General features: G+C 39.9%; 1 protein-coding gene across 1 annotated transcript in view; it reads right to left on the reverse strand.

The window, feature by feature from the left end:
- Positions 1–13,124, reverse strand: part of RBM44 (RNA binding motif protein 44) — a 39,367-nt gene that overhangs the window by 17,296 nt on the left and 8,947 nt on the right. The window contains exons 2-8 of the mRNA XM_067739809.1: positions 8,155–8,242; positions 3,730–5,315; positions 3,388–3,446; positions 1,772–1,948; positions 950–1,133; positions 832–854; positions 616–700 (exon numbers count right to left, since the gene is read on the reverse strand). Coding sequence (XP_067595910.1) covers positions 616–700; positions 832–854; positions 950–1,133; positions 1,772–1,948; positions 3,388–3,446; positions 3,730–5,315; positions 8,155–8,224 — 2,184 coding nt within the window. The 5' untranslated portion in view covers positions 8,225–8,242. The remainder of the gene's footprint in view (positions 1–615; positions 701–831; positions 855–949; positions 1,134–1,771; positions 1,949–3,387; positions 3,447–3,729; positions 5,316–8,154; positions 8,243–13,124) is intronic.

Consider the following 13,124-nt stretch of genomic DNA (forward strand, 5'->3'; position numbering starts at 1 on the left):
GGCTCCTCATTGCGGTGGCTTCTCTTGTTGTGGAGCACAGGCTCTAGGCGTGCGAGCTTCAGTAGTTGTGGCTCGTGGGCTCTAGAGCGTGGGCTTGATACTTGTGGCGCATGGGCTTAGTTGCTCCCCAGCATGTGGGATCTTCCTGGACCAGGGCTAGAACCCGTGTCCCCTGCATTGGCAGGCGGATTCTTAACCACTGTGCCCCCAGGATATTATTTTATACTATCTCATGCGATGAAGGCATAACCATATTAGTTTTTACTACATTGCATTAACACGATGGGGGCCAAAAATTACGATTTGCCAGAGACACTCAAGGTTTATACCAATCGTCATGTTGAACTGTTAACATCACTACCTTTTTTCATCCTCAGAAGTCTCCTGATTTGATGATAAATTATATGGTCATCTTACCCAACATATACTACTGACATCCGTTTGATCAGGACATTACGCTCCTTCTAATCAGTTATATCCCTCAAATGGTAGTACACAAAATAAGCCAGCTGAGTGAAAAGAAGGATGCGAGAGCTTCTAAAAATTATAGTTTACTTTGTGCAAGCCATAAGATTAAAGATTTACACTTGATGAACTACTCTAAAAAAATCTCACTTGAGAGAGTGTCTTTTTCAGGCTTGAAGAACCATCAACATCACGTGTACTTTGATTATCTAGTTCAGAATCTGCTCCTGAAAAGCTAAACAGATAAACATTTCATTAAAGCATTTATCAATGTTCTGAATAAGGACCAAAATAGAAAACAAAGTTAACTGAATTAGCAATGTTTAAGATCTAATGAATTCTAAATTAGATGAAAACATAACTTACATATGTGATTCTTCTTTCATTAGCTGGAAAGAAAGAGAAGGGAAGAAAAAGCTTTTAGCGTAAAATGTTTTCTGTCTAAATGAAGTAAAAATTTTATTCCTAAAACATAAATACATACCCTGGAAGCAAAAGCAGAGAAGGCAGATAATAATTTTGATTCTACCGACAGTGGAGGCAGCTCTTCCAGTGGTATACCCTTGTTTATCTTTTCTTTCAAATTCACATATCTAACTTTCAAGTCTTCTAAAACTGTCAGTAGAGCTGATCCTAATTCTTTCTTAGTAGAATTACTTGATAAATTCCTGTTCAAAAGTTACATTCACAAAACTAAATTACTTAGGCCAAGCCACCCATTTAAAACTAATGTCAAATTATACACTTAATTCTAACTCTACTAGATCCCTAAAATGTTTTCTTTTAAATGTTTAGTAAAAGAAAATGAATCACAGAAGATGTGTTTTTCCAGGGGCAAGATAAGCAATCCTTGGTATACATATAAGCCAGACAGAATGTGGTCGAATGTCACGAAAAACCCTCCAACTGACTTCATCCGAACTTGGACTTTATAAAGAAAACCTGAATCTGTCTTTTTACTGGATTCATCATTCCAATGTGCACTGTTGCCTCTCCAGGAAATTACAATGTACTGCTTTTTAAAGTCTATTACCCCTAGGCCAGTTAACAAACCCAGTTATAATCCACCCCTCTTCTGCCCTTTAAAAATGAAAACTAAAGAAATTTTCTAGAATAAACTTAAAGTTAGTGATAAATTTCTAGGAAGATACAGATTTAAAATTAACAATCACCTATAACTATAAATAGAGAATAACCTTTAAAAATTGTGAATCACTATGATGTACACCTGAAACATACAATACTGTACATCAACTGTACCTCAATAAAAAAGCAGATTAATAAACAAACAAACCCTAACAATCACCTATTTAGTCCTTCTCTATTTTCCATTACAAGTTTGTAAATATCACTGCAATGGTGATGACACATTTGATAGTGAACATTTAAAAGGTGCAACTCTGCTTTGATGGCTCTCTGCATTATTTGCTGACAGCACTTTGATGGCAAATTCTTCTCCATCTCTTTAGAAAGTTGAGGTTCCCTTTGAAATAAAAAAATTGGATTAGGTAAGATTCCAAATATTTTTCTGTGTTGATGACATACCTCCAGAAACATATTTAAGATTTCTTACATTTCTCTGTCAAGTTTAAATCAATTTCTACTAAAGATGGAAAGGCTGCAGAAAACAAGGATGTCAAGAGTCAATGCTAAATATCTTCTTTTTAGGACTTCCCTGGTGGAACAGTGGTTAAGAATCCGCCTGCCAATGCAGGGCACATGGGTTCGAGCCCTGGTCTGGGAAGATCCCGCACGCCATGGAGCAACTAAGCCCGTGCACCACAGCTACTGAGCCTGTGCTCTAGAGCCCACGAGCCACAACTACTGAGCCCGCGTGCTGCAACTACTGAAGCCCGCGTGCCTAGAACCCGTGTTCTGACCACAATGAGAAGCCCGTGCACCACAATGAAGAGTAGCCCCTGCTCACCGCAACTAGAGAAAGCCCGTGGGCAGCAACGAAGACCCAATGCGGCCAAAAATAAATAAATAAATAAATTTATTAAAAAAATAAATATACTCTTTTTAGAATTCAAGAGAGTAAATAAGTCTCAAATTCATACTTCATTTTACCAAGAAAAGAATTCTAAAGTAAAGTACTAATTTATCCAGAATCAACAGATTTTTCAACCTAAATCAAGCACTGGCCAGCATTTTTAAAAGTTATAAACATTCTGGAGGGAAACTGTTTTTAAATGTTATCTTTTAAACAGAAAATATAATTTACATCTTTCTTAATAATAATAATGCTTATGTTATTATAAGCAAACATTTTGCTGTTATAACAAAAAGCTCCAAAATCACTACCTCTTTGAATGTTAATAGTTCTTCCCTTGCTAATACCGGCCACTTCTAACTATTCTCGATACATCTGCCTCTGGAAACCAACTCTTCTATTTAATTTTATAGGACTGGATACCAGATCAAACTCATTAGAAGAATAAAGGATGAATGAAGGAAAAAGCAAATGATCTCAGAGCATGAAAACCAATCTGACTTCTCAGAGACTTCTCCCTTTCCTCTCCCCCACCACCTGGTTCTCCATGGATGCAAAGTAAATTATACAACGAATTAAAATACCCCAGTAAAAGTATCTGTTTACTTCTTCAAATATATGATGTTTTCCAAATGTGCTATTTTGTTTTGGACTACAGGGGATCAAATGAAAGAAAACGAAAGTAATAAATCAGTGTGGGTTTGGGTTGGATAAAGAAAGAAAAGATGCCATGAGTTTTTCTGAAGGAATTATTCAGACTGAAATCTCAGTAAGTGGAAAGCTTTAATATTCTACATTGTTCTAGTATTTATTTCTTTCAAGACAAATAGCTGAAGCAGACGATCTCCTCAAGTCACTCCTGGCTATTCTATATGGTTAAGTACCTACACAAAAAGCAAATTACTATTTTGATCATATGTCTGACTTACCTTTCAGAATGTTTCTTTAAGTCTGTGAAATCAAATGTTCTCCTTAATCCCAGGGAATCCTGAAAACATGATTTAAGATCAAATTAGACATATACGACAAGCAATAACACACGATGTATCTGGTAAGGTGTAAAATCCAACTTCTAACTGACTGCGTGGCAACAGCTGCCAACAGAGAAGAAGAGCTGGGAGCAATCTGTTCACCTTTTTCCTTCATCCAGCGTTTTCTCACAAAAGCCTCAGAAACCCGATATAATTCAGTGAACCAAAATATTCACATTAGCCTACAGTGCCTCTTTATAAAGTCAAATAAATTTTTATTATTAATCATATTGGTTTTACCTTATTCAGGAAATTTCCCTTAGGTTTTAAACTGTCACCGGAGACAGATTTCCCCAAAGATCCTTTTGTCATAGCCATCTGTGGATCTTCATTATCTTGACTGTATGCCCAATCTGTGTTACATGCCACACTTCGTTTCTCACTTTGCCACTCATCAGGCCATTTTTTATTTATCATTGTTATCTCTGTGTTGCTTGATGTAGATACTACAGAAGATCTTGTGCTCGTCGCCCTGCTTGTTGTGAAACAAGCCCTAAAATCAGTGCTAACATCCACTGTTTGATTAACTGTGATCGTACAACTTGCTACATCTGTAACTGATTTGGGACATGGTCCTTCCATATGGTGAAAGCAAGCTTTATTTGTGGTATTGCCATTAGCAGCTCTTAGAGAGTTACCTTCTTCTATTGCCTGGTTATCTCTGATTGCAGACCTTGGTAGAGTAACAGAAAAATCTAAGGCTGGGTTAGGGGTGTTTTCTAGGCTTTTATAACATGCAGAAATTACTGAATCATCAAAAATAGAGGTCCAAGAACTTTGACGATCTTTATAGGGCTGGAGTAATGTCTCTAAAACTTTGTCTTGTGGTAATGTGCTTGGATTTTCAAGGTGCTGTAACGTTTTTTTCTCAACAACTGAATTTCCACAAAAATCTTTACTTTTAGTTACTTGAGCCTTCACTTTGCCAGTATAAATTTTAGTTTTTAATGCTTTTTGAGGGTTCAAGAAACCACTCTTAGATTGAGATTCCCGGTGTTCAAGAGGACTACCCTTTAGTACAATTGCATCAAATACTGTGTGGTACATTAAACTAGTATCTTGTTCCATACACTTTCCATGTTTTGGTTCATGATATTCTCTTAACATAACAGAATTCTGAAATTTGGAGACATGAGGCGAACCTTCTTGTCCATAAACATCAGCTGAATCTAAAGAGGTGCTAGAATTACTTTCTAATTTAACATGATTATCTTCTAGATTGCTAGCACAATTAACTCCATAACCTGAACTTCTTAGTCCCCAAACTTCCAGATTAGATATGTTTAATGTTTTCGCTTGGTCCAAAGATAAATGGTTCTCTATATACTCGTGTTCTTCTGCGCTGTGATACTCCTGCTGCGAGTCATCATCTAGATCGTGCTTCTGCACATCTCCAGAATCATCATCTGAAATCTTGTAGATTCTTTCCAAGCCAACAGTCTTATTACCTCGATGATTCAAAATATCAAAAGACACCTCCTTTCTTTTCTGCATTTCATAATCGAATTCGGAATTTAAATGAATAAGACTTTCATTCTTCAGTTTTGACTCTGAATGATGTATAGAGTAGGTTTCATTCAGGAAAGCGTTGTCAATACTACCTTCAAACTCACTTGACTGAGAGTGAGTACTCTCCATCTTAGTATTTGGACTCACAGTAAAAGATGGCTCCAATAACTCTATTTTGTCAATATTGCTGACTTCTTTGTCATTAGCTCTTTTTTCTAATGCCAAGGAATCCCAGTCATAATCAAGAAAAGTCAATTTGGCTTCTTTACAACCATCAGGAGATAACAAATTTTCTTTTTGACGATTAGAAGGCTCATCTGATTAAAAAAAAAAAGGATAAAATGTTAGCAGAAACATTACAGAATTTAAACACAAGACCTTAGATGTAATCTGGCCTAAGCTCTTTCCAATGTAAGAATATACTTTTTACATTATCCATAACAAATATCCCTAAATAGTTGCTGCTATGGACTGAACTGTGTCCCCCTCAAAATTCATATGTGTTGAAGCCCTAACTCCCCATGTGGAGACAGGGCCTCTGGGAGGTAATTAAGGCTAGATGAGGTCATGAGGGTGGCACCCTCAAAATGGGATCAGTGCACTTATGAGAGAAGAGATACCACAGAGCTTGCTCTCTGTTTCTCTCCACCATGTGAGGACACTGCAAGAAGGTGGCCAACTACAAGCCAGGAAGAGAGCCCTTACAAGACCTGACCATGCTGGCAGCCCCGTTTGGACTTGCAGCTTCCAGAACTGTGGAAACAAACCAAATATCTGTTCTTTAAGCCACCTCCATGGTATTGTGCTATAGTAGCCCCAGCTGACTAAGATAGGAGCTAAGATTCTTCTTGAACTCTTTCAGTGGCAAAGCATTTACTATTTAGAAGGCAGTCACTCCCTTTGTAATCTTTGGGTGCCTCCTAGTGTCCTAATATCAACCTTAGGCACTGCAGAAATAAAACGAAGAAGACGTGGGTGCTGTACCATGCTGCTGATTAGCAGGTAAATGCTTAAGAAAGGAGAAGTAGATGTCAGAGAAAACTGTACATTTAAAAAGTGTTTTGAAACAAAATAGTTATTTTAGGCAAATTAAACAGCACTACAAAGTTAGCTGGGTGAAAAAACATGGCATTTTCAGGAAATTATAAGCCAGCTTGCCTGGAGTGAAATAGCTCTAAGGGAGTGAAAGGAGCTGTGAACAGAAAGAGGCCTTTTATGAGGTGTTAAGGAGTCTGGTTCTTATCCTAACACGGAGGACCACTGAAAGCTTCTTAAAAGGGTAGTCATGTGAATGCAACTGAGTTTAGACACCTCTGGCAACCGTAAGAATGAAGGCTTGAAGGGGGAGACTGAAGGGAGACAGACCAAGAGTACAGAAATGGGACTGGAAAAGAAGAGACTAGTATAAAAGTTCCACAACTGACAAGACTTGGTGATCAATTAGAAATGGTAGATAAGGGAGAGAGAGATTAGTGGCTTTCAAACACATAGTTTTTTTCTTTAAGAACACAATCAGAAACACGTTTTATATCAAGATCTAGCATATATGTGTCTGTATAAGTGAAACAAAAATTTTACAAAACAGTAATTACTCCAATTATGTCCAAAGTATTCTGCTATTTTCTAGTCTATTTCATTTTATTAAAAAAAAAGCTGATCACAATCAGCTAAGCTGACTTCATGACTCATCAGTTAGCTACCACCTGCTTAAATATCTTTCTAGGATAATGCTAAGGGTTACAGCTTGGTATTACAGATGAGTGGGAATATCTGGTGCTAAAGAGATAGGGACTTCACGGAAGAGGAGATTTAGAAGATGAAGAGGAAAAGCAAGGGGCTGGGGAGGGAGGTGGAGGGAGAAGATAATGAATTCAGTTCCAGGCAAGTGGAGTTTAAGTTTAAGGTTAGAGATAAAACACCCAGATGTGAATGTCTAATAAGCTGTTGTAAATATGGGGTTGGAGCTAAGGACAGTAGGGTCAGATGCAATTATAAATTCATGTGCTGATTGTGTTTTTCTTAGAGATTTGTATAGGAGTTCATGATATATTCTGGATACTAGGTGTTTGTTTTTCACATTTATAATATAAGTGACTTTCCCCCAGTTTACTGGCTATCTTTTTTTTTTTTTTTTTTGCGGTACGTGGGCCTCTCACTATTGTGGCCTCTCCCGTTGCGGAGCACAGGCTCCGGACGTGCAGGCTCAGTAGCCATGGCTCATGGGCGCAGCCGCTCCGCGGCATGTGGCTCCTCCAGGACCGGGGCACGAACCCGCGTCCCCTGCATCGGCAGGCGGACTCTCAACCACTGCGCCACCAGGGAAGCCCTATTGGCTATCTTTTAACTTTTTATAATATTTTGTCATGCCACGGGCTTTAAGATTATTTAGTTAAATGAATCAGTATTTTCTTCTCTGACTTCTGGGTTTGTCTCCCTGGCCTTCCCTACCACATGATTATAAAAGTATTCTTCTATAACTTCCCAATTCTTTGTGTGGGTGTATGTGTGTAACATTTAGCCCCTTCACACTATGTAGAATTAATGCTTCTCTCTAGCATGAGGTAGGACTCTAACTTAATTTTTTTCCAAAAAGGATGGTCAGTTGTCCTAATACCATTTGCTGAAAAATCCAGTTTCCCGTCTGACTTGAAATAGCATTTTTATCACATTCTAAAGTCCTCTTGATAGTTACAACTACATGTATTCATAAGCATATAAAGGTTAGTCAGCTTGCTTTTTATGCCCTTGTTGATTATTCTCTCTTCTACCATTATGATAGAAAGAGAAATTTTAGATCCATGTGAAGAAAAAACATACACAACTTCAGTAGCAGAGGTCAACCTGCCCACTTTCTACTTATTACCGTGAAGGCAACTGTACCTGTCAGTAGTTCCTGAAAGCCTGCCTGGACAGAAACCCTCTCTTCTGGCTCACCTTCTCTCTCCTAAATCTTCCATTTACCTGAGAGATCCTATGTAGGCTGCCCATATTTACCAAAAATCACCTGAGTCATCTGTCAAGATAAAAACATGCTGAATCTTACCTTACTGGTAGGAAGGCTTAAGATGTAGCAACACTGGAGAGGGAACTATCAAGTCTAATTACATTTAATACCTCTTTCCACCCAGAATAAAGCCAACTGGACTAGCTTCTCACCTTTCTGGATGTTTCCATTACTGTGGTAGCCTTTACCAGAAGCTGTCTCAACCACTTCAGTGGCCTGCATCACTCAAGAACGTATATCCTAGAAGAAGTATAAATATTGAACTGTTATTATACTCAGTATTATATTTTAAAAACTATTAGAACAAGAATCTGACAAAGTAGTAATTATAGTCAAAGATTCTAATATCAAAGGCCTAATAAACAAAACTTGTAAGACATTTGAATAACTTTTTTTTAAATTAATTTTATTTATTTATCTTTGGCTGTGTTGGGTCTTCATTGCAGTGCGCGGGCTTTCTCTAGTTGGGGCGAGCGCGGGCTACTCTTCGTTGTGGTGCACAGGCTTCTCATTGCAGTGGCTTCTCTTGTTGCGGAGCATGGGCTCCAGGTGCGTGGGCTTCAGTAGTTGTGGCACACGCACTCAGTAGTTGTGACTTGCGGGCTCCAGAGCACAGCCTCAGTAGTTGTGGCGCACGGGCTTAGTTGCTCTGCGGCATGTGGGATCTTCCCGGACCAGGGCTCAAACCTGTGTCCCTTGCAGCGGCAGGCAGATTCTTAACCACTGTGCCACCAGGGAAGCCGTGAGTAACTTTTTTAAAGGCGTGGACAGCTACATAAAAGACTGTATTATTTAAACAGACAAGACATATTCCTCTAAAATTTCCAAGGAACATTTAAAAACCGTGTTAGGCTACCCAAAAAGTCTTAATCCAAAAAGCAGAGTACTAAAGGCTACAATGTGACCCTATTTATGTCAAACCCAGTACAAAAATGTTTCCAAAACAAATTGTAGACTTATTAAAAACTAATGACATGATAAGTCCCTACAATGAAATATCTTTCAGCAACAGAAAGGAACAAACTACTGATATATGTAAACTGGTGGATTAATCTCAAAAACATTATGCTGAATGAAAGACGGCAGACAAGAGATCACATCTTATATGATTCCATTTAAGTGAAATGTACAGAAAAAGCAAATTTATAGAGACAGAAAGTAGGTTAGTGGCTTTGTGGGACAGGGGATGGGAAGAGGGGTTAATGGTATCATTTCAATTTTAGCATATGTGCTGCTGAAGCGAGCACAGAAGGGTTAACTGTAAATGGGCATAAGGGATTTTATCAGAGGGATTAAAACATTCTGAAACTGACTTACGGTGTGGTGGCTGCACCACTTGATAAAGTGACTAAAATCACTGAACTGTACATTTGAAATCAGTGAGATATATTTCAATAAATCTGTTTTTAAAAAGTTAATGACAATGGTTCTTTGAACCCAGCTGCTACATGAGGAAGCCCAAGCTGGTCACCTGTCAGAAAACCAACGCACCCTAATGGACACATGAGTGACCCCAGAGAAGACCAGCAGAAGAAATGTCCAGCCAACCCACAAAATCATTTTGAGCCTTCTGGCCTCTAGTTATCATCACTGTCTACACCCCTAAAAAGTTGAAGTACTTGTCAAGGGATTCTGGTGACCAGGTATTACAAAGGTTCCTGATGAGTTTGGGAAAAAAAAAAAAGAACTGATTTTGTTCTAATTCTCAATGAACTATTTCAATCGATGATCCTGAACAAATCCCCAAGTTTACTCTCCCTGTTCTACAATGAGAAGACATTATAAAGCAGAAGAACTCACTCCTTGGAGACTGTCTAGCTTTGAAACCTGATTTAGACACTTAATATTAACAGTGTGAAAAAAATTAATGACAATGATAACACGGGACTTCCAAAATATATGGGACCTGCCCAAAGTTATAGCCAAAAGAAGTCATAGCTTTAGATTCTTATTATTCATAATAAATGATTTAATAAGCAGTCAAGAATCTAGAAAAGAACTAAAGTCTTTATTTCAAAAAGTTGAGAATAGAATTATTTAAGACAAAAGAAAAAGTGACCAATTTAAAAACAGTAAAAATAACTAAAACCAAGAGCTATTCTTTGAAAAATGAATTAAATAGATAATATCAGACAAATCTCACTGACAGTACTGAAACAAAAGCCAGCAATGAGAAACGAAGCATTTTAACAAGACATAAAAATGTACTTTTAAAAACTGAAATTGCTATATACACCTTTGACGGCTAATTTGCAAATTTAACCAAAATAGCCAATTTTGTAAGAAAATAGTTTAAAAAAAAACTTACAGAGGGCTTCCCTGGTGGTGCAGTGGTTAAGAACCTGCCTGCCAATGCAGGGGACACGGGTTTGAGTCCTGGTCTGGGAAGATGCCACATGCTGCAGAACAACTAATCCCATGCGCCACAACTACCGAGACTGCGCTCTAGAGCCTGTGCGCCTACAGCCTGTGCTCTGCAACAAGACAAGCCACTGCAATGAGAAGCCTGCACACCGCAATGAAAGAGTAGCCCCCGCTCACCACAGCTAGAGAAAGCCCGCACACAGCAACAAAGACCCAATGCAGCCAAAAATAAATAAATAAATTTATTAAAAAAAGAAACAACTTACAGAAAAAGCTAAACAGAATCAACAATAGAAAAAATTGAACAGGCCATCAAAGATTTATCCTATAACAATTCCTATCAAGCCTACTAAATTCTTAATTCATCTGTATAAGCAAAAAAGTTCTAGGTCAAGTGAACAAAACTCTAACCTGAGTCATAAAAACAGAGTGACGGCCCCTCAATCAATTCCCAGACTTGTGTCAGTGTACAGACCTAGAAGCCCTTGAATGAAGGGGAGGCTGGGTTTCTTCTTCAGGAAGAACCTCAAATACACTACTAAAAATGTTCTTCCCTAAACAGTCCCTAAAGCCTTTTACCGGGGTAATTGTACATTGGGGAAAAGAAAATAATCAGGGGACTCCGGGAGGGCTCATGCCAGAGAGTGCTTCCCACAGCTTCTGCTGCCGGTGTCTTGTCCCCGTGGTGAGCCACAGCCACCCCCCACCTCTGCGGGAGACCCTCCAACACTAGTAGCTTAACATTTTAGGCAGAAGAGAGATGTGAAAATGCCTCAAGATAAATAAAGTCTTGGCCTGCTGGAGAAATTCAAGAGTACTGTGTGATGGAAAATGAATATGGACATGATGGCTGGACCTGGAGCAGCTATCCTGAGCCAGCAGGTAACCTTGGTAATGGAGCTACATATGAATGAGCACTCACACAGAAGGTGCTGGATCTCTGAGGACTCTGTGGAACAGACTTACCATATCAGCATTAAACTACTTATCTCTAAAGCCTTTCCCTATCCAAGAAATAAATTTTCGTTTTACTTAAAAAAAAGAAAAAAAGAAAATAACCACACCTTTCAGGAACACTGGCTCTGAACTGACACGGATTTTAGGAGACCCAAAACATCACTGTGGCCTTCCAGTCAGAGTAGGGGCTTATGGAGGTCAGGTGATCAATGGAATTTTAGCTCAGGTTCATCTCACAGTGCGTCCAGTGGGTCCCTGAACCCATATTGTGGCTATTTTCTCAGTTCCAGAACGCATAATTGGGAAAGACATATTGAGCAGCTGGCAGAATCCCTGCAGTGGTTTTCTGACCTGTTGAGTGAGGGCTATTATGGTGGGAAAGGGCAAGTGGAACCATTAGAATTGCCTCTACCTAGGAAAATAGTAAATAAAAGCAATGCCACATCCCTGGAGGGACTGCAGAGATCATCCAAAGATAACTCTTCTCCTTTTGAGAAACAGCTCTTGGCCTGCTACTGGGCCTTGGTGGAGACTGAACACATGACCCAGGGCCACTGAGTTATCATGCGACCTGAGCTGCCTGTTACGAACTGTGTGTTATCTGACTCACCCAGTGTGCACAGCAACTTTCCATCGTCAAGTGCATCTGGTACATATACATATGTGATCAGGCCCTAGCAGCCCTCAAGGCACAAGGAAGTTACATGAAGAAGTGACCCAAATGCCCATGGCCCCCACTCCTGCTACACAGCCTTTTCTCTCCCAGGCTGCACCTATGGACTCATGGGGAGTTCCCTATGATCAGCTGACAGAGGAGAGGACTTGGGCTTGGTTTACAGATGGTTCGGTGTGATATGCAGGCACTACCTAAAAGTAAGCAGTTGTAGCCATTACCAGCCCCCACCCCTCAAGGGCATCCCTGAAGGACACTGGCGAAGAGAAATTCTCCAGTGGGCAGAACTTTGGGCAGTGCACCTGGTTGTTCACTTTGCTTGCAAGAAGAAATGGCCAGACATGAAATTATGTAACAAACCACTGTGGCCCGTTGGTTTGGCTGGGTGGTCGGGAGCTTGGAAAGAACATAACTGGAAAACTGGCGACGAAGAAATTTGGGTATGTAGATAGACCTCTCTGAATGGGCAAAAGACGTGAAAATATTTGTGTCCCATGTGAATGCTCACCAGAGAGTGTCCTCAACAGAAGAGGATTTTAATAATCCAATGGATAGGATAATCGATTTTGTCGATGCCAGTCCGTCTCTTTCCCCAGCTACCATGTCAACACCCCGCGGGCTCACGAGCAACAGCACTGTGGTGGCCAGGATGGAGACTCTGCACGTACTCAGCAGCACGGACTTCCACTCGCCAAGGCCAGTCTGGCAAACTGCCAGCAGCAGAGACCAGTACTGAGCCCCCAGTATGGCACCATTCCCCAGGGTGACCAGCCAGCTACCTGTTGGCAGATTAATTACACTGGACTATTTTCACCATGGAAGAGAATAGTGTTTTGTCCTTACTGGAATCGATGCTTACTCTGGATACAGATGTGCCTCCCCTGCATACAGTGCTTCTGCCAAAACCACTATCCATCGACTTTGAGAATGCTTTATCCACTGCCATGGTATTCCACACGGTAACGCTTCTGACGAAGGAACTCACTTCACAGCAAGAAGTGGGGCAGTGAGCCCGCGCTCAAGGAATTCATTGGTCTTACCATGTCCCCCACTATCCTGAAGCAACTGGCTTGACAGCACAGTGGATGGCCCTTTGAAGGCTCAGTTTCAGTGCCAGCTAGGTGACAA

The sequence above is a fragment of the Pseudorca crassidens genome, chromosome 6 (genome assembly GCF_039906515.1).
Source record: "Pseudorca crassidens isolate mPseCra1 chromosome 6, mPseCra1.hap1, whole genome shotgun sequence".
In the NCBI taxonomy this organism is placed as follows: Eukaryota; Metazoa; Chordata; class Mammalia; order Artiodactyla; family Delphinidae; genus Pseudorca; species Pseudorca crassidens.